This window comes from Zonotrichia albicollis, chromosome 2, assembly GCF_047830755.1.
Source record: "Zonotrichia albicollis isolate bZonAlb1 chromosome 2, bZonAlb1.hap1, whole genome shotgun sequence".
Classification (NCBI taxonomy): domain Eukaryota; kingdom Metazoa; phylum Chordata; class Aves; order Passeriformes; family Passerellidae; genus Zonotrichia; species Zonotrichia albicollis.
In genome coordinates, this window is record NC_133820.1 from 62,126,182 (window position 1) to 62,152,832 (window position 26,651).

A 26,651-nucleotide genomic window follows, 5' to 3' on the forward strand; every position below is an offset into this window, starting at 1 on the left:
TCATGACTTCTATTGAGCCAAACAGGACATGAGCTGAACTGCTGCTTAATTTTTAACCTAGTTCTGGTCTGTACAGTATCAAACTTGTAGGCTTGCTCTGGGGGATTGCTCGGATCAGGAGTCACTTGCAGTGGGAGTATGGATAAGGCCACTGAGTTTCAGAAGCAAGGACAGTCTGGATTACAGTCAGCCTCATTTGGTCACCAACAGACATAAAGGAAAAAAAGAGGAAAAAAAGAAAAGAAAAGAAAAGAAAAGAAAAGAAAAGAAAAGAAAAGAAAAGAAAAGAAAAGAAAAGAAAAGAAAAGAAAAGAAAAGAAAAGAAAAGAAAAGAAAAGAAAAGAAAAGAAAAGAAAAGAAAAGAAAAGAAAAGAAAAGAAAAGGAGAAAAGCATTAATTTTCATTGTGGTTATATGCAATTGGTGTGGGATTTGGTGTTTGAGACTTCCAGACTTCTTGGAACTTCCAAACATTTTTCAAGTTGCTTCTTTCCTTGGTGACACTTAAAAGTTAATACATTTTTTAAAAAAGATTTGAGGAGGATTTTTACAAGGTGCTCAGGAGGTGTGGGAGTGCTGTGTGAAGTGATGACTTACAGAAGGGTGAGATGCTGTTCAAAGAGTTTTTGCTGAGACTGGTTCACACAGTGGCTTTTACTCTGCTGTATGGCAGATGTCATCATGGGTGCATGCAGAGGTTAGAAAAATAGTGACATTTGCCAAACACAAAAGAAGGTGCCTTTAGGAGGAGAAATATTCCATTTCCGTAGACATTTTCTCATGACCTCTGACAAAGACTGGGCCAAATTTGTTCCTTATTTAACTGCATTGTTCCTTTAATTGATTCAAACAGGGCTATAATCAAGAATCCATGTGGTGCCTCATAACTGATTGTAAGGTACGTTAGTAAATGTACCTCAGGAAATTAGGATCTTGTTATTCTGCTTGCCTGAAATAATGCTTTCAGTGTTACTAGGCTGGTAAATATTATCTTCAGTCAGTATCCAGTTTGGGCTGACAGAAAGTGGTGAGTAATAAAGATAAACTTTGCTGGCTACAGAGCCAAACACCAGTTCAAAAGAACGCTTAAGAATGTGCTTAAATGCATTGCTGAATTAGGGTGGGTCTAATTATGTAATTAGAATTAGCACACTCTTTTATGCTTTCCTGGAGCTGAGCCTTGCCCAGGAACATTTTGCTGAATCTCAGTGTTTAATACAGCTAAAAGTGAGTATCATTTGGAATCTTATAATAATGCTGGTTAAACTAACAGATGCCAGTAGATCCTGACATTAACCTTTAATGCATGTGATGGTTTTAGAAGTCAAACAGTTGACCTAGAACATGCACATATTTTTAGAGACCCTTAAATATTTGAGCTGGAAAATGCTGTGCCATAAAAGATGAAAAGAGACAAAATTTCAAAATAAACAGAGTCTTTCTGTATTATCACTTCTGCTTGGAATCTGTGGTAATAAAAATTCATGTGCATACCAAATATGCTGTCAGGTTTTTCCCAATATGTATTTGGAGTGGAGGGGGAGGAGATGAAAAGGAGTACAGCTTTTGTTTGCATACAGGGTAGTGCTGCAGCAACAGCTGCCCTGGAGTGAGCTGCAGCATGAGCGGAGCAGAGGGCAGTGCAGGGCAGCCCCCGGCTCCGTGGCTGCAGATGGCTCAGGCTCTACTCTGAGGCTGAGCTTTGGCACATCTGATGAGCAGCACTGCTGAAACCACTGCTGCACGGCTACTCTTGCTAAACCTCGCTGCTTTAAAGCCAAGCCAGGTACCTCTGCTGCCTCCTACCATACTCTGGCAGCTCTCCCAGTGCAGCTGAAATATGTTCCCTGAAAAGGCTTTGAGGAAGGCCCTGAGATACTTATCTGACCTGTTGCATTGTTCTTAAACACTAATGCTGCAAGCATTGCTGATAGTGTGAGATCTAGAGAGGAAAAAATGAGCACTGTGCTAAGTTTGGGTTTGTTCTTTCCTCAGCTATCCGGTACGACGGAGTAAATGTGTTTGGCTACACAGTCTGGTCCCTCCTGGATGGCTTTGAGTGGCACAGGGGGTACAGCATTCGACGTGGACTGTTTTATGTTGATTTTCAAAGCCACGACAAGAAGTTGATGCCCAAGTCTTCTGTCTTGTTCTATCAAAAGTTGATAGAAAAAAATGGCTTCCCACCTTTGCCTGAGAACCAGCCCATAGAAGGTATTTTTCCCTGCGGCTTTGCTTGGGGAATTGTTGACAACTACATTCAGGTGAGTCTGATAATAAAGCTGACAGGCTGTCCAGTCAGATCAGTGCACAAGTTCACGGTGACATATTTGCTGAATTAACTGTCTTTGCCACAGTGCTGCAAGGAGATGGGTACAAGGCTTTTGAGCCAGTGTGTCCATCATTCTTCACCAGACTTGCTGTGTGTGACCAAGGCAAACCAGTCAGATTGAGACACTGTAAATAATATTATAGAAAAATGTATGGAAATGGAAAGGAGTCTGATGCTTGTCGTCCCTCAGCATATGTGACCAGTTATGGGAAGTCAGCTCTTTTCAAAGGGAAGTCAGTTAAATCTGCTAAACTGTAAAATGCATGTTTTAGAAAACTTCCTGACAACTCCTAAACTGCAGTGGCATGTTTCTGTATCTTGTGCATATCCATCCTGGTACTGTTCTTAGAGAGATTTTATATAAAAGGAAGTGAATGAGATTAGATAAATGAAATTTCTGTATTCCTTCTATTTCATTTTATGTTATACTGTGTCTGATGAGGGCTTGCAGTGCCCCTGCATAGAGCCTAGCTAGTTCATGGCTCTCAGTCTTTCTTTCAACTGATTTGATACTTCAGGAGAATTTTTCAAATTATAATACTTTATAATGTGAGTAAAAATTCTACCTTAGTTGTGATCGCTTTAACTGTTGGGCTCTGTAATTTTCAGATGCTATTTTGGGTTGCAGAGCTTCTCTAACCACAGTAAAGAGGTATAAATTCAAAACCAAGGCTTCATCCAACACCAGAATTTTTAATTTGTATTTTCCACAAAGGCAGAATCTTTCTTAAGGCTTGAATGTGAGTAACTTGTTTGTTTTTTCTCACTCCAAAAGTAAGATTTGGCTTTGTTCTCTTGAGAAATACTGCAGCCTTCTTACCTCATGCACTGATTTCCAAGAAAATTCAAGTCATCCTCCTAGCTCTCAGATAGATTAAGAATTGGAAATGGAATTGCTGCTTTTGGAGTCAGTAACAACTATAAAGTTGCGGAGTCAGTCAGCCTACAACAGCTAAAAACTCCCTCCCATCCCCAAAACCTTCAAAGCTGAATATTTTCGTTTCAAAAGGCCATTCAAACATTTTGTGCTGTAAGGCTTAGGTTGTTTGATTTGTAGATGCATCACGGTGGAAAAACTGTTTTGACAGCATTCCCACAGTATTAGTGGCAATGCATGCTTTAGTAATCTACAAGGGACAATTCTCCAGAAAAGCAATTTCCCTCAGACATGCTGTTTTTTATTACTTTCTTCTACAAGCACAGTACTGACCTCTCCGGAGAAAATAGCAACTGATTTTCAGCAGCTTCTTTTATACAGTCTGCAGAGCATCAGCTACAAGTTGAACACTGGTTGTAGGCTGACACCTGCTTTTCAAACAGAGGGCAGGACAAGGAATCTGAGCTCAGGGGGAATCTGCACAGCAAAGATTAAACATAAAGAGAAAAGGACAAATAAAGACCATGGTACTACTATCCTATGGTTTGGATCTAGAAAGAATTACACAGGGTATGAATGAGGAAATTTCACACTGTGCATTATTATAAGTAGTTCAGTTTTTAATTTTCTAGTCCTTACTGTGCTGGTGATTTTCATTAAAAAGTGAAAGTATAATTCTGAGTGACCCTGAGAAGCTCATCTTGTACTGTTGTCATACAGGCAGTTGTGACATCTGAAACCCTAAAGCCTTCTGGGAAATGCATTTTCTGTTGGACTAACAGCAGGTTTACCCAGAAGCCCAAAAAAATTGATTCAGACATCAACAGCTTGCTGAAATAACTTGCAAATTACTTCAGTATGAATTAAATAAAAAAGGATGTTTCCAGCAAGAAGGAAAAAAATTGCTTGTCTGCTGAATTTTTGCTAAAAATCAAGTGCAGAGCATTACTCATCTTTCATCATGGTCAGGAAAAGAAGAGGACACAGAAATGATGTTGTATTCATTATTTCTTCTCATGCATTCAGGGAGTGGTCTTGAAATTGACTGTACTGGGTAATTTGCAGCGGACAGTCTCTCTGTATTTCCTCCTTCAAAGAAAACATTTTAAAAATTACTGTAGTCTTCACTGAAGATCTTCTCTGGATATCTGTTGCAGACTTAGTGCCTTATCCCCAAGCAATCTCTTGTTTCTTTTGGAAACTGGAACAACTTAGAGAAGACATAGACATGATGACCATTAGCATAAGCTTGTTTGGAAAGTAGTGTGAAAATAATATATAGATTTGGTACTTTTCTGACTTCACTTGTTAACAGAAAAGTCATTCATTCATATGAGCCCAAGATGGCAGTATCAGAGATGCTGAATGCAATGTTTTGATTCAGGATATTCTTCCACTAGGCTTTGTCTGATGGTTATGATGTTCCCACCTACCTGGAACAAACAGCTTCAATCTGGTGTGTTTCCTGTTCCCCCTAGGTAGACACGACACCTGCCCAGTTCCTTGACTCCAGTGTTTATGTGTGGGATGTTCACCAGACGAAGCAGCTCATTAAAGTGGATGGAGTTTACGCCTCGAAGCGCAAGCGTCACTGTGTTGACTTTGCTGCCATCAGGCTCCAGATCTCTCTTCTGCAAGAAATGCATGTCACACACTTCCATTTTTCACTGAAATGGTCTTTAATCCTTCCTTTAGGTAACCTTTCTCTAATCAACCACACACTTGTACATTACTATCAGTGTTTTGCTAGTGAACTCCTCAGGGTTAACATAACTCCTGTCGTTGCTTTATGGCAACCTATGATTGAGAATCAAGAGCTTCCAGTTTCTCTTGCCAAATATGGTGCTTGGGAAAACACAGAAACTGTTCAGGCTTTTGTTGAGTATGCCAGATTCTGCTTTACAAGTCTTGGGGACAATGTCAAATTTTGGATCACCATGAATGAACCGTCTGTGAAAAACCTGACATACACAGCAGGACACAACCTGTTGAAAGCCCATGCAAAAGTCTGGCATCTTTATGACAAAGAATTCAGGAGATCTCAGAAGGGCAAGATATCTATGGCTTTGCAAGCTGACTGGGTAGAACCAGCTTGTCCCTTTTCCAGGAATGACCAAGAAGTTGCAGACAGAATTTTAGAGTTTGACATTGGCTGGCTTGCAGAGCCCATCTTTGGGAATGGAGACTACCCAGAGGTGATGAGAGCGTGGCTTCACCGAAGAAACAGTGTTGACCTGTATAATTTCCACTTGCCTTACTTCTCAGAAGATGAAAAGAAGTTAATACAGGGATCATTTGATTTTTTTGCCTTGAGTCACTACACTACTACCCTTGTGGGCTCAGAGAAAGAAGATGCAGTAAAATATGACCACTACCTTGAAGTTCAAATGATCAATGACATCACGTGGCTTCACTCACCCAGCAGAGCTGCGGTAGTGCCCTGGGGGCTGCGTAAATTGCTCAAGTGGGTGAAATCAAAGTATGGCAATGTCCCAATTTATGTTATGGCTAATGGGATTGATGATGACCAGAATATGGTGCATGATAAGCTCAGAGTGTATTACATACAGAATTACATCAATGAAGCTTTAAAAGGTAAGGAGCCACAAATGGTTTATAAGTCACAAATCCCACTGTTAGTATACTCTGTGTGATAAAGTATGCTTAGCTTTATAATACAGGTCCTCTGTAGAATACTCCCTAAATGAGATGTTACTACAGTGTAACAGGTAATTTTCCCCTTGATTTATGATTGATTGGTGTTACCAAACGTCAGGAAGATTGACCTTGCTTATATCCTGCATAAGACAGCAGAAGAAGATTTTGATGGTTTCAGTAAATTTAAATAGAAGTTGTGTGAGTAGCTTCACATGTATTTAGTCAGATTTTCATCTTACTGCACTTCTACTGTTTTGCTTTGCTGCTTCTCTCCACTGATGTGCCTCAGGGCTGGGTATGAGTTCTGTTCCTCAGTTGTCTCTGTATCTTATCCAACAATGATCTTATCCAACAGTGATCTTCATAATAATTCAGCTGTCTACCTCATTATGCCATTTCCTGGACTGTTTCCTGCTATTCAGAACACATACCAGTCCTTTTCTCTGTCTCAAAGATTCATAAATTATAAGGCAAAAAGCATTTTGAGTCATCCTGTCATACAGCACATGCTGTTTTTTCAGAAAAGTACAAGATCCAAGTGAGATAATTTTTACAGATGAAGAATCTTTGCTACCTCACAGTGTGTGTGTATATCTATCTATCTATCTATCTATCTATCTATCTATCTATCTATCTATCTCATTTCTACTATTAATTGCTCTAGCTTCACCTTTAAGCAGTCTTGTGCATTTCCACATATATTTTACCTATGTAGGTATTTGCAGACGCAAGACAAGCTATCTCTCATGTATCTCTTTGATAGAAAATAGAGGCAAAGCTCTTTGTGTCCCTTGCTATAAAGCACCATTTCAAAGCTCTGAGTTATTATGTTTTTCCCTCTATGCTGATATTCTTCATGCGAGGGGTAAACCCACACCTGGACGCACAGTTCTTGTCGCAGCCACACTTAGACAGGTATAACATAACCTCTTACCCTCCTCATTTCTACATGCAAGCAGGCTGTTGGCCTTCTTGGCCATGGCAGAAGGTTGGTTACACAGCTTCTGTGATGATATACTGACATTTTAAACTCAGTTACAGATTTATTCCCCCTATTTGAAGCAAGACAACCTCTTCAAAACTAGGTCTGCTTGTTGTTCACATTTGGTCATGTGCAAATGCCTGCTGCTTGTTTGTGCAAACCTTGCTATGCTGGCTAAGTTATGTCTCTAATCTTTGTGACTTGCAGACTGTGAGAAAAACTTTTACATTTATTTCAGGTTGCTGATATATTTAAGATCTTTAAATAACTTAGTGCTAAAAGCTGAGCTCCATGACCATGGTAGAAATATACACATTGTGACACTTATTTGCCTTCAATTACATTTCTAGACTTACTTCTCGTTCTATTACTTAATTCTACTTGAGACTAGTTGAAATCTGTTTATTATGGGCTTCCCTTGACCTCATAACATTCTATTTTCTTGTTCCAAATGCCATATAATATAAAGTCTTGTGAAGCTCTAAATATTTAACATCAAACCTCATTACTTTTATTGATCTGCTGCTCTCAGAAAAAAAAAAGTCAAGTTATTTTGACAAGATTTATTTTTCATAAAGCCAAACTGATGGGCATTAATCATGTATTATCTCCTAAATTTTATATTTATCAAGCTTTATATAATCTGTTCCACTCTTTTGATAGGTAGTAAAGGATGGCTGGCAGTTCCTGTCCACTGTATTAACTATTGGCTTTAACTTCCTCCTCTGTAATTTCCACCTCTTTTGCTGATTACTGAAAATCAATGTTAAGTGCCCAAGAGTTCATTCTCCATCGTTTTGTAGCATTGAATGCATGTTTTATAAATCTATAGTTAAAAAAATATTTTGGCAGTATTTGGGCTTGTGGTTTCAAACTGTTTTTTTCTGTACTGCTTGTCTCCTTGGCACTTCTATTTTCAAAGTGTCTGTGGATATGGACTTTTCTCCCAGTTTCCATTAGCAAGAGCACCTGCATGCCTCTGCTTTTTACAGAACTTTATCCTTTGTACTGTTCTGGTACCACTGTCCCCCAGTCACTTCTTTCTCCCTCTTCTGTCCAGCCTGTAAATAGCTCCTGTGCTTTTCAGCCTAACCGATTTTCTTATATTTTCACCTTCTTTGTGATGGATAAATATGTCTCTGCTAACTAGCTGTAATATTTTTCCTATAGTTTAATATAGACACCATACTCTCATCCATAGTGTTCGGTCCATCAGCTTTTCCATTTTTTTCTCCCTCTCTGATATTGCATTTTTGTCCATCTTGTTGTTACATAACCTTGGCATCATGACTGATTCAGGTTTCTCCAAGACATGCATTTCTTTTCTGCAGCACCTTGTGCAGTAACTAAGATGAATTAGAAATCTTGTGTCCTTACCTCAGTGTCACAGTGTAGAAGGGCACTGGTATGTGTATGCCCTGGCCTTAAAGTCCCTGTTCTGCCTTCTTCCTCCAGCTGGTTTCAGGCACTACATGTGGAAATTTTTGTGTATGTATTATTGCTCACCTGCATTGTTCCAGGGGAGCCAGCAGGTTTGTGCAGATAAATGATTCCAAGATACAGTATGGGCCCTTTTGGACTGAGGCTATATTTTGAAGTGCTTTGTACTCTCTTTAAGAAGTACATCTTTGCCAATTGAAAACAAAGAACAGCAGTAACCATTTATATAACACCATTAAATCCACCTGCAGTTCTGCAAACACAACTAATTATCCTGGGCAGCAGCTCTGTAAAAGCCCAGGTAAATATTATTTCATTTTACACATGAAAAGTAGGTTAGAGGTGCTAAAATCTTGCATGTGGCTTCAGGAAGAATTGTTTCCAGAAGCATATGAAAGTTCAGTCCTGTGTTCATCTGCTTTAATTTGCTAAAACAGTGATTTTGAGAGATAAACTATTACAGTTTGTGTTTACTACCTTGGATTGATTTTTTTTGTCAAGCAGGATGGATGGCTCAAGGTTAACACTGCAGCTGCTGGTCCTCTTCCAGTAGCTGAGTTAGCAGTATGGATTGCAGACACGTTCTCAATACAGACTGATACAGGTCATCTTGGATCAGAAACTTGAGTTAATAGAGGGCTGTAATTTACATAAACTTTCCCCTTGCACCAGTGATATCCCAGTGCACAACCTCAGTGTGGCTGTGTGATATTTCTGGTGTCACTGTGCCTTTGCAAGTGAGAAGTGCAGCCAGCGTCCTCTGTTTCTTGACTGTCCCCATCAGGATGTGCCCTGCAAGGGAGAAGGAGCAATCAGAGAAACAGGATGCAGAAAACTAGAGGCAGGAAACCCAAAACCTGTATTCTTTAATACATAACAAAGAGAGCCATCTTTTCATGATAGTCTCTATGCTGATCATAAAACACCATCAGGCGCTCACAGCTGTGTTTGCCAAGCCCAAGGAAATAAATTGCAGGATACTCACAGATCACACTGTCTGGCAGTGGCTGATAGATTCTTACTTTTCATGAGAAACACTTCACAGATGTACATGTACCTTACCTCATTTTGGAGAGAAGTGCAGATGTGGATTTAACATTCCCCTGCCCCTCCTTTACATATGGATATATGGTACTGCTCTTGAATGCAAAGTGACATTGATTCATTTCTTCCACCCTTTGTCTTCTTTTGCAGCTTACACCTTGGATGACGTTAACCTTCAAGGATATTTTGTCTATTCTTTTAATGACAAAACTGCTCCTAAGTATGGTCTCTACAGCTACGTTGCAAATCAGTATGAACCAAAGCCTTCACTGAAACATTACAGAGAAATAATTGGCAATAATGGTTTTCCTGGTCCTGAAACTCCTGAGTTGCTGTGTCCAGAAGAGGTTGCCTCATGTGCCGATTGCCACTTCTTCCGAACAAGAAAATCGTTATTAGCCTTTATCTCTTTCGTATTTGTTGCATTTATTGTTACTATATTCTTCATTACTTACTACTCCAAGAGGGTGGAAAGACGGTATAAATAGAGCTTCTCCTTTGAATACATCACTCACTGTCCTTTTTCTTGCAATCCCTTGGGAAATCTGAAATAAAAGTGCACAATGCTGTGATTGCTTCAGCATTAGGAAGGCATTTACATTGCTTGGTACTGCAGGATATTGACATTGAGAAGCTATTGCTTGCATATAGCTTTCAGAAATCATTTTCTCTGTTGTAGTACCTTTGGTTTATAACCAGTCCTTGATTCCTGTGGTTGGAGTTGTCTCACAACTTTCCCTGGGACATTTTGTTAAGCAGATGCTTTACCCTTCTTGGATTTCCCTTGCTGAACTGTACAGGTAAAAGTAGGTTTTGAAAATGTGGTGTGGTGGAAGAGTCTAAATGTCAAATTCTCCATACTGAGGTGAAACAAGAATTTGCTTTTCCAAGGTTATGTAACAACAAGAATTTGCTTTAGGATTTAACTATGATGTTTCTTAACCAGAGCTAGAACCTAACTGGAGCAGAGATCATGACTGAGAAGAAAGTGGAGGAGAATTGCAAAAAGCAGTGTCACGGGAAAGATTAACCCCTGTCCTAAAGCAGATGCAGGAGGAAGAACAGGGGGAAATGAGTCTGTACTGCAGGGAGCTCTTGGTAAGTCAGTAACTGGTACTGTGACTACGTCTGAGTTCAGGATGCCATTGGGGAACTTCAGTTAAAAGAACTGTGTCATTCTCAGGGGGGTAAAAAGCAGGGATATATCCAGGGATTGCAGGGGTCATGCCATCTACTGGGAAGAGATGAGAAGGGTGAAAGGGCTTCCCTTTGTTTTGCTCAGGGAAAAAAAGGTAAAGAGCAGGAACTGGGATGTCTTCACTGTCTCAGCTGGCAGAAAGCTGTTTGCCTGACCCCAATGCCTCTTGCCCTGTACCCAGGGACAGGGCACAGCTGGGACATCCTGTTTCTGCACTTCTCACAGCCAGTTGAACTCAGCTGCCAGTGCTGCTGCCCAGCCACTTACCTGCTGGAAACTTGTGATAACTTAGCAGGGATGGTCTGTGCGTGCTATTTGTGTTGAGTGCAGAGTTTTCAAAAGGCAGCATTTTGGTGTAATAGTGCAGCACTTTATTGCTGCCAGGGTCTGGGACTGTGGAGCTGTTGGGCCAAACCTCTCACAGGTTGGCTGGAGGTTCTGCTTTGAGCAAGTGGACCTGGCAGCATTTGATCCCTAAGTATTACTGAATGTCTGAGGGCCTGTTTTTCTCTCAACAAGATGAAATAGTGGAATGTTAGCACCGTTGTTTAGTAGTAGAAATAGTAGTAGAAATAGTAGTAGTAGTAGTAGAAATAGAAATAGCACCGTTGTTTAGTAGTAGAAATAGTCCACTGCTTTGAGCAAGTGGACCTGGCAGCATTTGATCCCTAAGTATTACTGAATGTCTGAGGGCCTGTTTTTCTCTCAACAAGATGAAATAGTGGAATGTTAGCACCGTTGTTTAGTAGTAGAAATAGAGAATGGGAAAGAAACCTGTGTCATTTGCCTGCCTTGTGAATTGCTGCATTCAGAGGGTCCTCAGGGTAAAGCACTACGGTCATTTTTGTCTGGTCTCTAACTCTAGGCCTGCATTGCCTTCAGCTGTAATTGTATTTTTATTGTTATGTGAACAATGTCACTCACTGGAAAGAACATTTTAAAAGAAATGTGCTCTATGTTAATCAAGAATTATTTATCTACTAAGGCTGATTATGTTGTATTTAATGTGATGTTTATCTACTAGATTACTAGAAGATGACTAAATAACCTCCCAGGATTCTTTTCAACCTGAACACTCTATGATTCTATACTGTATATTAAAACTTACATATGAAATATGATTTTAATTTGTAATTTAAGATTATATTTTTTCTTACATAACGTATAAAAAAAATTGCTGTCTTCTCATAATGATTAATCTATTTTTGTTCCAGTTCTAGTCTGTAAATGGTCTCTCTTTGCAATTATGTATATTTTGGTATTGAGATTGAGGTGCACATTTCAGAGTAAGTGATGAAGTATTAAAAATACGTGTAAAAATTATTTATAGACTGATAGGACTCGCTGTAGAAGAGAACATTTCAAACTGCTGTGTATTTATGCGTTGGTGCCTGGTGCACTGAGGATTATGAAGAAATAGCTCTCCCTGAGTGTATGAAATGTGGAATGGCTTTTCCCTGGCACGGCAGTGAATCACCATGCAATACGTTATGCCAGCTGCCAGATGCCTTTGCAGCACGTAACAAAAAATGACATTCATTTAGCACAAGCTGCACCCAGCTCATGCCCAGCTTGTGTGTTCTGTATGCCTGTGTGTCTGTGTTTGTGTGTGGGGTGTGTGTTTTGCTGTTGGTCAAACGTGGGGGCCTGGTGTTCCGAGGAGCCAGGTGTAGCTGGGTTGTACCTGCCCCCCTGGGTTTGAGGGGGCTCAGGGGGCCTGGGCAGGGCAAATCCAGAAGAGCACAGGTGCCATGGGCACAGTGCTGATGGAGACTGGCCTGACCTGATGCTTCACGAGCAGTTCCCATCCATCCAGCTGCTGCTGGGAGCTGTGGGATGGCCCAGGCACAGCACAATGTGAGAAACAGCAGTCCCAGCACGGAGGACACGCGGCAGGCTCTTCCCATAGAGGCTGGGTGATATGTAACCACTGACAGGCAGATGGCACCAGCTGGATAGCTAATTTGTAGGTAAACTGGGATTTGTTGCTGTGTGATCATATCCACTCATGGAGCCATGACCCATGGAGCTAACACAGCCTTTGGCATAGTTGTCTTCAGAAGAGGTTTTAAATATCACTGCAGAGCACAGCTCTGAGCAGGGCTCACTGGTTGCCAAAGCCTTCTCCCAAGTGTCCTGCCTGTGGTGCTGCGTGGGCCAGTGAATTGCACAATGATGGGCTGTTCGGATGGAGATAATGGTATGGTTTTGCCTTTGGAATCTGCTTTATTTTATGTAATCTGGGACAGTGCAGGTTTCCTGTCATTTGTCTTGAAAAAAATCACTCTTCAGTAATAACAAGGAACCCCATGAATAGGCAAAGATCGGATACCTGTCCAAGGTGTGCTTATGCAAACTGATGTGGCAGTCACCTCCTTTGGTCCTGCTGTGGGGCACTTGCTGCCTTGGATGCTCACATGAGAGCAGTGATCTGGCTCTCCCAATGCCATCTGTGCATCCTGAGCAGAAATGCAGGCAGCAGGAAGGACTTGGAGCAGAGGGGGCTCCCTACTCAGGCTGCAGAGATGGCTTGGTGGTGGCTGCTGGTTTGTTTCCTCAAGAGCAACAAGGCTCAGCATGCTCAACTTGTGGTTTTTTAGGTACACTGCTTTCTTAATTTTTAACTGTGTTTATAGAATGAAATGTTGTTGCCAGTTTAGTCAGTGCTCCAGATTAAACATTCTATCTGTTCAAAATATTTTTATGACATGTGTGCAAAACTTCTGGTTTATTTCTTGAAAAGATTGTGCGGAGTGACTGTGGGAGGGATGTCTTTGCTAAATGACAGGATGAATGTTATATTGTTTTTATAACAATCGCAGAAGTGAAATAAAGATACTGAATGTAGCAAATTGTAACATGATCTTACTGTTTAATCTGTCCAGTTTTTTCGCCCGCAGCATGAAGTACAGAGCATCTCAGGAGAGGCTATTGTGATAACTCTGCAGGGAGTTTGTGTTGTTTGTTTTTCCAGTGACACAGAAATAACTCTAGCTTTTGTTGGAGATTTCTGGGGCCTGTGGCTAAACAGATGTTTTTCCAGCAGACCTAGGAGTTTGGAGGCTTTTTGTTATTTGAGAGGTTTTTTTATTATTATTATTTAAAGTGACTGTTGCTATTTAGAAGATCTGTGGAAGTAACCATACCAATTTAAGAGTGCTTTAGTGCAGTATCTTATTCCATAGTAACACTGCAGTAAATTTGAAAACTCTTCTATTCCAGTAGAGTTACTCCCAGGCTTCAGGGATTCTGTCAGCATAGTTCAGCACTGAGCAGTCTGTTTGTGGCATCGTTGTTAAACATCCTAAGGAAAGTAAATGTCAAGATGAAGGGAAGTGGGAGCAGAATGGAACAAACCCAGAGAACGGAAGAGGGGCCATACAAGCCTCAGCATGTTTAAACACACAATTTGCCCTTTTCTCCTTGTATTATATGTGTTGCTTTCAAGTCACTTAGAAAACTTGATCTGTTCATTCTGCTTCCAGAGACGGCTGAGGTGAAAATTTCCTTATTCAGGGTAAAGAAGTCAGTTCTAGGTGCTAGACTTTAGCTTTGGCAAGGAAAGTTCAGTCTTGTTCCTTTTTTGCTTGAGGAAAGCCAAGAAAAAGAGACATGGAAAAGAAAAAGGAAAGCTCTTCCTGTCTTTGATGTGCCACTCATTAATTGCCAAACCACCGTTCCTCAGCCCTCTCAAGGCTATGGCTGGTGCAGGCTTGTTAAGCCCACCCTTCTTGTTAAGCCCACTCTTTATAAGAGATTGGAAAAAGGGAATAATGAGGTGAGAAGAAGGTGTCAGGGCCCAGTGTATCAGAGTCTTTTACTTTGCTTCATGAGTTGAACAGAAGCACCACTGTCAAGCCGTTCTGAGAAAAATTAAAACTTTTAAGAAATCAGAAAGTTGAAATAACAGCAGCCTGCAGCCAGGATGCTTGTGGGTGCTGACATTTCTCTGGCTATTACTTTGTGATGCTTTCTGTGTTTCTGAAGGAGTAGCAAAAGCACCAGTGAGGCAGAGAGAAGCCAGGGAAAATGCTAACAAAATAGGGCAGAAAAGCCACAGGCACAAGCAGATGTGAAGTTCCTCATCCTGGGAGCTGAGTGAGCAGTCCCCTGCTGTGGGGATGGACCATGGGACTTGGAATATTTTTTTCCATATTTCCCATATTTCTCCCTCAGTGATATCCCTCCTTCAATGATACACCTCCTACATGAGGAATTTAACTGTCAAAACCCTTTGTCTTGTCACAAGAATTACTCACAACATGGTGAAGCCTTATTATCTGATCTCAGCTCTCCTGAGGTGATCCAAATCTGGCCCAAGTCCCAGGAGACCCATGGGAATCTGAGGTGGAGGAGGGGTGGTCGGTCACCAGCCCTGAGCGAAGCAGTGGGAATTACAGCAGTGCTGTTTTCCAAATACTGCAAGTTCACAGCGAGTGGGATTCATTTCTGCCTTAGTTCTTTTCTGTTAGTGGAAACAGTTTCTTCATTACTAAGAGTAACATACAAAACCCCTTTTGTGGGTTTTTGTTTGGTTGGTTTGTTTGCTTGTTTTTATGTTCATCTGTTCTTTATTTTTTTTTTATTATGGGAAAGGGTGAGTTTTAATATTTCTGTAATCTGGGATGTATCATGGACTTCTCCCTGATGTTTTTTTATGGCATCAGTCCTTGTATGGGAGGAGAGCACCTTGGTAGTGACTTCTCAGTCCCACCTGTTTGGTTCTCAGGAGCTTCCATGCCAGAGCTTCCCTTGGGGCTGCACTTCCAAGCTGGAGCAACACTCCCAAGTGGGACTTGTGCTGGGGCCTGGAGGAAAAGCAGGGCCAAGGGCATGTCCTGGTGAGATCCTGGCTGAAGTGGTGGTTTGGCTCTGGGCACTGGGCTGGCCAGTGCATGGCTGCCTTCTGCATTCAGGGCTCTGTAAAAGGCTCTCAGCAGCTCTGTAAACCAGCAGGGCTGCACAAACACAACACCTGACCCAAGAAATCTGGTTTTCCTCCTGCCAGAGGAAACTGAATTGCCTGAGTGTTCAGTTCAAGAGGTGTAATGGTATAAACTACCTGCACTGTAAAGTTTTACGAGGTGACAAAGTTTTGTAGTCTGGCAATATTGCAGTTGAGCTGGAGGCCATAGGATGCCCTGCCAGGAAAGAGAGGGGAAGCAAGAAGGTGAGGAGGGCTTCCCAGTAGGCTGCATCCCCTCGGGGCAGCCTGGAGGGTGCCTTGAGGGATGCAAGGCTGCTCTTCCTTCAGTCTGGGGCACGCATTGCCCAGGCACTTAGTGCTGTGTGAAGAATGGGGCTGAACAAGCTCTCTGATCACCTTTCTTCCCCCTTTGGGCACATACTTATATACACTTGGGCTATGAAATGGGGAGCTAAATACCAAGGTGTGACAGAGGTATGTTAAGGTGTATCACTTACTTAGAAGGCAAAATGCCATTTACAGGCCTTACAGATTTTTTGTCGGTAGTTTTCACTTTGCAGCAACCTCTGCCTCCCCCTCTCCACTAGGATTAGATGGGTCTTATTTCCAAAAGCTAAGAAAATAAATGCTCATAAAGGAAACTGCTAGTGATGCAGCCGCCTCTCCCAGCACTTGCTAAGCTTTTAAGTCCAATTCTGATGCAAGTTTGTGAAATTTATAGGCATTTGTAACTCATTTATCTGCCACATTGCTGCGAGATCTGTGAGTGGATATTGCCTTTCCTTGCACCTCACAGCAGGAGGCGGTGGGATCCTGCTCTTGGCAGCACGTGATTGCTCCTACTTGGTATTCACGGGCACATTCCTCTGGCTGATGATATATTATTATTGGGCTGGAAGAAAAATAATGCAACCAAGCTCTTATTATTTTCTCCTTTTATCTGTTTAGTCATATTAATGTGGGATCATCGTTACATAAATGAGCAGGAGATGCAGTCAAGGACATGTTCATTTTTAAAGTCCTCCAATGCTCTTGTACTTCAGTCATTCATCTTCTGTCTTTAATTACAGCAAGTGATCTCAGAGGCACTTAAAAGATTAAATTACTCATTATTTGAAAAACCTAAATGCAATAACTGTATCTTTTTGCTGATAAATACCAGCCACTGCTGGAAAAGGTTGCCCAAGGCAAAACATATTGGGAGGCTAAGGAGGCCATATTGCATTTTGCCTTAACCCAGTGATACCCTTTTCATTTTCATCATTTACAACCTTTATTTTTATTTGTATTGATAGTAACCACAAACTTTTCCATTGCTGTTCTGATGAATGTCACTGTCCAACACTTGAGAAGTGTCCTGGCACCTCCTTGCCTGTGGAGAGAAGGACATGAGGACAATCATAGGTTAAATAGGCAGATCTTCAGCATGGCCAGGCAGTGAATCCCATCCAAGGCAATGCTTGTGGATGGGGGATGGTTCAGTGTTTGGGAAGGGGATGTAATTAAAACACATCCCCAAGGTGGTGGCTTGCTCCACGATGAGGTGGGTGGGTTCCCTGTTGGCAAAGGTGAGCGTCCGCGCTGTGCTAGTGGGCAGGCTGGCTTGGGCTCCCCAGCCTTGTAGGAAACAGGAAAAGAAGGACAAAAACTGGCTCTGAGATGGTGTTCTGGGTGTCCCATGGCCACAGAGGTAGCTGTTGATGTGCCCTGCATGTTGGCATTGCTGCCAATACTGCATCAGTGCATCTGCAGCAGCATAGTTTGTCCTTCTGACCAACAGCCCCGTTGCTCACTTAGGATCCAGAAGTACAGCCACTGCACAATGGGAAGGTTTTCCTAAACAATTTTTTTTGGCCTCTTTTGCAAAGCAACAGATGGGGTTGGGGCCAGTTCTGGGAGCCTGGCTAAGGCACTTGTGTGATCTTTTCTCCCTTGGCCAGGAGAAAAGGAACACAACTCTTCATGGAAAGAGAAATCCAGGGTAAAGAGTTAAAATCCTGTACGTTCTCTTCATAGGTCCAATTCTGAGTTCCTGTCCTACTGGGCACCAGACAACACTGGGCAAAATACCAGAGCAGCCATGAACACAGAGTGCTCTGCACTTTGGCCATGGTGGGCTCCTTTCTCATGCTGGTTGGCCAGCAGTGAGGCACAGGTGTGGGGTTTTGGTGTTGATAAAAACTTCCTTCTTTGGACTGCCTCTAAAATGAAAGAGTCCGCGGGCAGAAAAAGGAGTCACTGTTTGTTGTCAAGCCAGACCAGCCGTGGTGTTTCATGTCCTGCTGCAATGAAGAGCAGGCCTGGCTGGTGTTAGCAGGGAGCCGTGGGGTGGCCACGTGGGCTGGCAGAGCCTGGGTGGGTGTGGGGGTCAGGCTGCCCTCAGCCAGCGTCTGTCCCACATGCATGGGGGCTCATCCTCTCAAGGAACAGCAGTCATTCCATCAAGGAGCAGGCCAGTGGTCTGGGGAAGGACAGATGGCCCTGCAGCTAATTTGCTCCCATAAATCGCAAGCTGTTGCAAATCCTCCCTGCAGTAAATGCTGGCTCTGTGTTTGTGGCCATGTGGAGCTTGGAGCTGCTATGAGCAGGAGATAGAGCAGAATCTGTAGTTTTAGGCTTCCCTTGTGTCTTTTACAGAATTTAGCATTTTGGTTAAGCAATAAGCTGTAATCCTGTAGCTGGCTGCCAGCAGAGCTCCATGCAATGGCTCTTGCATAAGAACCAGGTATTTTCTTGTTGAAGCTCCAGCACAGCCAGGAGCTCATCCTGTCCCCTTGCAAGCTGCTGCTAAGGACATACACACTGCAGTTCAAGTCTCTACAGTTCGCTGCCTTTAGCCTCTCTATCTTGCAGGATTCTCATCCCTGGGAGAGGATCAAAAGGCCCAGCTTGTCATTGCAGTGGGACAGGGGCTTATGGTTATTTTAGTGATCTGGCCTTCCTGATGAGAAGCAGAGAGACTCCTCACCCTGGTGTTTTATCCCTATTGTGGGACATAGGACATTCTGTACTCAAGCCCTGGCAGGCTGGCCATGACTGACTCCCTGTTGCACCTGGAGCTGGGAGCACCTGGCCATGGTCACCCTGCCCTAAAGGATGTGTCCTCCTGTGCATCCTGGGCTGGGTTAGAAGGCAGACATTCAAGGACTGAGTTAGACAATAGGGCATGCTGGCCTCAAGGACTGGGCTCAGGCACTGGAAAATAACTACCTGTGGGAGGACAGTACTTGGGATAGAGATCCTTGTTTCAGAGTCGAAGGCATGGAAGCAGCTAACTGTCCAGGTTACCTTTTGTGCAAGAGATGCTGACCTCTGTCAGAGGCATAGAGGCTATGGTGTCTGGGACCTGCTGTGGGGTTAGAGAGGGTAACTCCCCAACATCAGCCTATGTAGGACAGGAAAATAGCTCTCTGCAGTGTTGTGACATTTTCTCTCATTTACTCATTAACCTGGACCCATTGCTGTGGCCTGCGTTTGCCCTTGAGTTCCACATGTCCTTGTGTTTGCTGAGCAGTCTTGCACAATGGAGCAGGGCAGCCTGCAGTTGCACAGTGGGTTCTGCTCTGCATCCATTGCTGCTCTGGGGGACTTGTTGGCTTTCTACATTGTATTCCTGAGTGGCCCAGATATTGAGGGTCACAATTTAAAATGTACATTTTAGAAAAATCCAAATAGCTACCTTGTTATGAATCTGTGGCTTGATGCCTGATGTGTAACTGCATTGTAACGATAGTCTGCCTGGTTCAGCACCCATCCAAATGAAGCCCAGGTGCAGCTGTGGCTGACACACATCTGGCAAGGAGACCGTGACATGATCATGCTGAATTCCCATGGGGATTGTGAGTGGGTCATGCTGCTTTCTGTCTGGCAAGGTCTGTGTTCACTCCCCAGCATTTTCACATCACGACTGAGCTGGAGCAGCAGGATGTGTTTTCATCCTCTCCTATCTGATTGGCAGGCTCCGGCAGTCTTCTGGATATTTATTCCAATATTTTCACCTCACAGTCATCTCAGGGTGCTCAGCCTGTGCTCTCATCTAACAGCCACCAGCCACTTCAGAGAGCAGCACCCCTTAGGCCTGCCAAAATCCTCTGAGGGTGACACTGATTCTGCAGTGTAAATGCATCAAGCAGAGGGATTGCCCTGCTGGTGACTCCTGCAATGTGTTGTAGAGAGGACAGGCACCCAAGAATTCAACACTACAAAGTCTGTGCATACCAGGAGCTGAAACATCAGTGCTGCTAAGGTCAAGGCAACCTCATTGCCCTGAGATTGCTTCAGTGGCTGGGAGGGAGAAATGGGAATGAGAGCACATGACATACAGCGTTTTTTTGCAAGGATGTCCAAAGGATGGACTTACACAGCTGACCATCTCTGCCGTGGCAGACACTTAGGAAAAAATGCGTCCTTTCAATCCAAATTTTAATACAGAGCTTTCTCTGAATGAAGGGACATAAAGGCTTATCCCCTCCTAGATGGTCTCTCACAGTTGACTGTGCTCAGCACCCTGTTTTCTGAGACTCTGCTTCTTTTAGTAAGCCAAGAGAGAGTTGGAGTGATATAGGCACATGACGTGCTTAGAGCTGCAATAGAGTTCATTTTCTTTTTGCAGTGCTGTGCTTTGGATTCAGTATGGGAATAATGTTGGTAATACAGTGATGTTTTGGCTACTGTTAAGTAGTGCTTACCCTAAGTCAAAGACTTGTCAGCTTCCCATGCTCTGCCAGTGAGGAGCTGCAGAAGAAGATGGGTGGGAGCATGGCCAGGACAGCTGAGCCGAACTGGCCAAAGGGATATTCTTGGAATGGATATGGAATGGATATTCCATACCATAGAACATCATGAGCAGTGTATAAACTGGGGGAGTTGGCTGGGGGGGACAATTGTTGTTCAGGGATGGGCTGGGCATTGGGCAGTGAGTGGTGAGCAACTGTATTGTGCATCATTTGAGTTTCATGGATTTTATTCCTCTCTTTTTTATTTCCTTGTTTTTGTTGTTGTTGTAATAGCAATGATAACAATTATAACAATAACAATTAGTAACAACAACAACAATAATAATAATAATAATAATTTTGCTTTCGTTCAATTATTAAACTGTTGTTAACTGATAGGTTTTACCTCTTTCTGATTCCCTTCCCTGTCCCTCCAGGTGGAGGGATAGAGAGAGGGGGTTGTACCAGCTGGGGTTATACCACAACACTCATCCAAAGGAACCTTTAATCCATCTGTAGAATGTGTATGAAAAACTACAGAAGTCACTATCATGCCACTATACCTTTTTTGCAATGGCTTGATGGATTTGAGATGGCTGATGTCTTGACAATGTGAACCCAGCACTCACCCAGCTCCTGTGAACCTAGACCTAAATTATTGACAAGAACACAGATGCAGAAACATGGCTGAATTTGGAAAACAGTCTTTGCCATGAAGCTCGTGTATACATAAGGATACTACAGGCTAAGTATAATGGACAACAATATAATTTTGAGCCTGCAGTCATTACCCAAGTGCCACCCCAGAACAGTTTTGTGTATAGCAGGTTGCAATAAAGAAATCAAGGGCTTAAATTCAGCATTTCTTGAGCCAGTGGATGAAAAAAGAGCACAAAGAAACACGATTCTTTAGTGTATGCAAATTTATTCAACTCTGAAATTATTTATTTACAACTAATGACTGATAACAACTGATGAGGTAAAAATATGAGGTATTGATATGAGTATAACATTTAAAAATGCAATTATCATAATGTATCAATGTAACAATACAAAATACTGTGGTAGCTGAACGGTAGACATGGCATAATGTGCATTTTGAAGAAATCTTATTTCAACAATACATGGCTTGGAGATGCCAGAAGCTCATGACAGAGCTTTTGCAAGAGCAGGAAAACAACTCTACCTTGCTAAGGGTGGCAGATGGCACAGGGCCTCTTCCAGGTGAGCAATGACTTGTGAGACAGGATAAAACCACTGTCCAGGTTTTCCCTTCTTTTCCTTAGGACATTATTTATTGCCAGACACTGCCATTCCCAGGGCTAGAAATTCTGTGCCTGTTAGTGCTGAGGCACCGCTGTATTTATTTATGTAAACTAATGTAGCAGAAGTACTCTAATTGCTCATGTTTTGGAAAACAGCCGGCATGAAATCTGCTGCCATGGCCACAGGCATCTGGGAGGAGGTGCTGCTTTCTGGAATGGCATTCCCAGCTGGGGAGGCACTGTTTGCTCCTGGGAAGGCTGAGCCTGGGCAGTGGGGGTGCCCTGCAGCCAGCGGGTGACGGCCAGACCCCACTACAGCCACGTAACAGCCCCGTGAGTGCTCCCCTGTCTGCAGGACTTAAAGCTCATGGCAGCTGCACATTGCAACTATTGTTGGCCATCAACTCGAGGCAGGAGCTCCCAGGCAGCCAACATCCCTGATCCCAGGACTTGCACAACAAAACATGAGTGACACAGATCATGGGTGAAGATGACAGTGACTTTTTTGGAGTCCTGCTCCTTCATAAGGATATGCTGGAGCACTGTGGGTCACCTTGGGTCACCCTGTGCACCCTGAGCTCCCACAGGTGTGCTGCCTCAGTTCACAGTGCTGTCCCCTGCCAGCACAGCCCCCGTGTGTGTGCAGGATGGCACCTGGGCTCATGCTCTAGCAGCTGTCACCAAACACAATCCACTGCACAGCTCCCACACCTGGGCAATGTTCAAATCTCTGACTTTGAAGGGACTTCCTCATTCATTGAATTGGGGCACAAAGCTGTAGCTTCACATAGGAAATACATCCTGCTTAATCCACCTCATACTAATCTTTCTGGATTTTGCTGGAAGGACTGAGCTGAAACACTGGCTGTGAGTGACTCTGCTGGTTTATGCAGCAATGAATAAAGTCTAAGTGAACAAATGCGATTAATGAAGAACAGTATTAAGAGGCTTGTACATTCTTACTGAGTCATGGATGTAATAACATTTTGGTTATAGGTTAATTAAAAACAAAATGGAACCCTGCCTCAAAGGCAATGTCGACAAATTATTATTATTACTTTTAAAGCATTCTTCCATTAGCAAAATAATAGGTCCCTGAAAATGAAATTATATAATAGGCTTAAATGGCTCCTACTCCTCATAGTCCCAATCCTGCTCCCACCAATGCCTCCAGAGGTGGGATCATGCAGAACAGTGCAATATAAGATGAGAATACTTGCTGTTACTATAAAAGCAATCTTTCCAAGAACAGTATTTATGTAGTCTTTTAAATCTCCAAGATGTGTTTAAAATCTTTAAAAAGCATAGTTATTTGTATAGTAAGAATTTTAAAAGGCATGGTGTTCATCTGCATGTCTTTGTGTCCACTGGATGTGGAAAACCTGCTTTGGATTAGCTATCTCTATAGGAGAAGGAAAGAACACAGAAACACTCAGAACCTAGACAAAATGCTTACAAAAGAAATTAATTTACAGCTTAATAAGTTACCAGTCTGATTTCAGCCATCTCAGGACACACAGCATTACCTTGTGCTGTCCGAGGATGAGCAGTTACCTGGAACACTGCACACAGTGAGGTCTCTACCAGTCATTTAAGGCAACAGGTAAATTTTCAACACCTTCTGCTAAAAGTCACAATTCTGCAGCTGAACATAAATGGCCTCCACAATGTCTGTCTCAGATGCATCTCCATATATTTTATTTGGTGAGACTGATTCCCTCCTCATTATTTTTAAATGCACTGCAACCTCCTTCTTCCTTAGTTCCTGTAATGCTTCCTACATCTATTTCTAGGTACCTTCTCATAGCACACACAAACACAAAACATATTTGGGAACAGGTGTTTGTTACCACACGAATTAGGCCTGGTAGCTCTGTGATAACAGCAAACACAGCTTATGTAGCAGTGACACACTAAGAAACAAGTGACAGGTCCACTTAAGGTCCAACTGATGCAAGTGATTTGCACTGAGTTATATACAAAATAATTAATTTATACATATACATATATATAGATGGAATATAGATAAATATATACATACTGTACATTATTTATTTACAATTAAAATATGCTTCTTAGAAGCCTTTAAATACCAGAGTTATGTAACATACAAGTAATGGCAATAATCTGTTTTTAAAGTAATAAAAGCTCTCTGAAGAAATGTTTAGTTCAAGAATAAAAATTAATACATAGTGGATGCAGGGGAGGGGGGAAGGTGAAGTCTCCAGAATAAAAGAACTTTCCTATAAAATTCCTTTTTCAGCTTTGTACAGACCCAGGTCTGGTCAGATTTCTGCAGCTTAAATCAAACCTTTACTTTCAGTATTCCTTTTCCCTGCCAGACCCTGATTTATGCTCACATGCTCCCAGGAACACTTCCTCAGATTTTTGTTTCTGGTCCCTCAGCAATCAGAGGTTGAAATGAGTTTCTGATCCTGGCAACTTCCGCTGCACACAGATGTCCAAAGCCTTTGTTGTACCACTCTGGGGAATGTCCTCTGAAGAAATGAAAAGAGAATTATTGAGAAACTCAACTGCTCAAGAAACATGCCCCACAGAAACGTGCTTGCCATGCTTCCTGCTCCCCACTGCCCACGGTGGTGGTGGTGGCCATTCAAATACTTGTCTTTTCAAGTGTACTCTCCCTTGCAGTAATCAAATGAGCAGATTCTGTTTCTAAGATCCCATTCTATCAGTGGTGGGCACTGAGTGGAGAGAAGACTGCAGGAAACCTCTGAAGCAGCAAAGCTAATCTAACCCTGCCCTCTGCTCCCAGCATCTGAGCTTGAGGATTTTGTCCTGCTGAATGGCCATTGCCTTGTGCAGGTGGGATACTTACTTTAGGTCAATCCTGCAGATGTGGGTCAGCCTGGCTTTCCCTGAGCCACAGGGCTCTATCAAGTACTGGGAGTCCATGACGATGGCTCGCACAGCTCCCATGAGAGGAGCCTCTTCATGCTCCACAGAGATGGCGACCAGCATGCACATCCCCTTGGGCAAATCCGTCCTCCATGTCCTGCAGGGATGGATGCAAGGTGGAATCAAGTTAGCAATGAAACTTTTGGGCCCATGAGTAAGAACCAGAACTGAAGTTACAGTCTCCTTGTCTGCCCATCCTTGTTGCCTGTGATGCCAGTGGGCTGTCCTAGGAGTCCCTGGTAGAGTTTCATGGCTGTGTGGAATAGCCACCCATCTGTGTGGCTCCAGGTGGAGAAATTTTGCTTCTCCAGAGGAGCATTTTGTAGCCATCAGTATTCTAGGGCATGATAGAGCCTTTTGCAGTCAGACAAGTTTTGGAAAGGAGAAAGACCGAGGGTAAGCCATCCAGCAAAAGCTGAAACTCTGCATTGCACCCATGCAGGCTTACAGAACAAGAAATGCAGTTCAGTACAGCAGAAGTCCTCACTAATACCCAGAATATGTTTCAAGGGTGTCTGAATTAAAAACAAAATGTTCTTCCATTTCTTTCCCAGGTTTCTAGCCTCTCTAACATGCTGGAGAAGTTTTCCATCAAGTTCAAGATTTCTAGACTTTAATACTTTTTTTTTGTTGTTCTGTAAGCATTCTCTACATGTGTCTCACATCTTTCTCATCTGCACTCAATCTCAGAGGAGAGGTCTGTGCTCTTTCCTATGCTGTGGGGAAAAATGAGAAATTCCCACTGTGCTGTGTAACATGCATCATCCTGCTGTGGATTGTCTGAGACGGATTATGCTGCCTTGGGAAGTATCATATTTTAGCAGGTAAGCTGCTTTCAAGGACTGTTGAAGTTTGGACTTCAGCAGATAATTTTAACATTTTGCATTTTTCTTACATGAAACTGAGCTGTTATTCAAGACACTACATGAAGATACTGACCAGAAGGTTTTACATGTGCCTGGGCATTAAAAAAATTGATGAGCTGTTTTGGCAGATGAAACATATGGGAGAAGGAAATCACAGCTGAGATCCAGTATGAGAAATGCTGAACCACCTCCTGCAAGTGCCTGCACAGTGTTTAGATGTGCCCACATCATTTTGGTAACTATCCAGCACTCCCTGGGCCATTTGGGAAGTGGAAAGTTCTCTGTCCCAGAGATTTCAGAAGACTTTGGTTTCCTGTTCCCAGTCATATGGATTTAGGCCAGTTTCAGCAGTTCTTTAAAAAACTTAAAGTAGTAGAATCATGGCACCTAACTCACCAAAATGCTGTCATACTTAATGAACATGAAACACTTGTGGATTCTTTAATAAAAGTGATGCCTGTGCAGGGCAGCTGAGAGCTGTGTCATATCCCAGGCATATGAAACATTTCTCCTCTTACCATCAGAGTCTTCTCTAGGCAGGCTAATCCCCTTGTTATGACTGTCACATTGGAAAAAAAAAAAGGAACAACTAAGTTGATCCTTTCACAGCCCAAAGTTTGACTGAGAAGGAGAAAATTGCCATCTGTTAAAATATATTTATTCATGTCCCCAGAGGTGTATTATAATTTCACTGTTCGCTTCCTACCAATCATAAGGTATCAAATTGACTGCGGTATTGCTGGGTAACCTTGCTCTAGACTTAATGATATCAATCAAAAGAGATAAACAACAGAATCTGACAGATCTGCCTGATGGCTGTTTTCAGCCCTTAAGAACCCACCAGGATTCATTTTTATGATATGTATTTCAGTCCTTGGGGGTCATTCTGCCTGGGTCAGTGAAAAGAATGAGAACTCAATAGCAGGATTTTCCTTTAACTGATGTGGCTGCACAGCAGGTCTTTAAAGAACATAAACCACCAGGAAACCTAATAGTGAACTAAGAGGCAAATGAGAGGACCAAATTACGGCCGTCAGAACCTCCCTGCCGCTCGCAGGCCATCTTCCCGGTGCCATGCACAGGGCCAAATTTATCACTGGCTCAAGCTAATGACATTATATAAGAAGACTATTTATAAAATAATGATAGATATATAATTATATAAAATATATAATAGATATTTGATGATAAAGTAGTTAATTTAGCCCAGTATACTGTGGTAAGGCAAAGGAAATAGAGTAATGGGAGAACTGGTTACAGAAAGCATTTTTTAAAACTTCCCCTAAGAGTTTCAATAAGTCTTCCCTTATACCAACAATATCTGCATGTTGTCATCCTTTAAGAGACTACTAAAGTTCATAAAAGGGATGTACTTTTGTAATTATATTTTATTTGACCCATCTTTTTCCTTCAATCTTCATTCCCTTTA

At 42.4% G+C, this 26,651-nt stretch overlaps 2 protein-coding genes across 8 annotated transcripts in view; one reads left to right on the plus strand and one right to left on the minus strand.

Annotated features, from left to right (window-relative positions):
• Positions 1–21,630, plus strand: part of KL (klotho) — a 123,847-nt gene extending 102,217 nt beyond the window's left edge. For both annotated transcript variants that reach the window (XM_074535324.1, XM_005482610.4), the window contains exons 3-5: positions 1,995–2,263; positions 4,687–5,803; positions 9,483–21,630. In XM_074535324.1, the coding sequence (XP_074391425.1) occupies positions 1,995–2,263; positions 4,687–5,803; positions 9,483–9,820 (1,724 nt within the window). In that variant the 3' untranslated portion in view covers positions 9,821–21,630. The remainder of the gene's footprint in view (positions 1–1,994; positions 2,264–4,686; positions 5,804–9,482) is intronic.
• STARD13 (StAR related lipid transfer domain containing 13) overlaps positions 21,624–26,651 on the minus strand; it is a 295,636-nt gene continuing 290,608 nt past the window's right edge. For all 6 annotated transcript variants that reach the window (XM_005482468.3, XM_026790616.2, XM_005482469.4 and 3 more), the window contains 2 exons: positions 24,277–24,453; positions 21,624–23,935 (listed from right to left, as the gene is read on the minus strand). In XM_005482468.3, the coding sequence (XP_005482525.2) occupies positions 23,818–23,935; positions 24,277–24,453 (295 nt within the window). In that variant the 3' untranslated portion in view covers positions 21,624–23,817. The remainder of the gene's footprint in view (positions 23,936–24,276; positions 24,454–26,651) is intronic.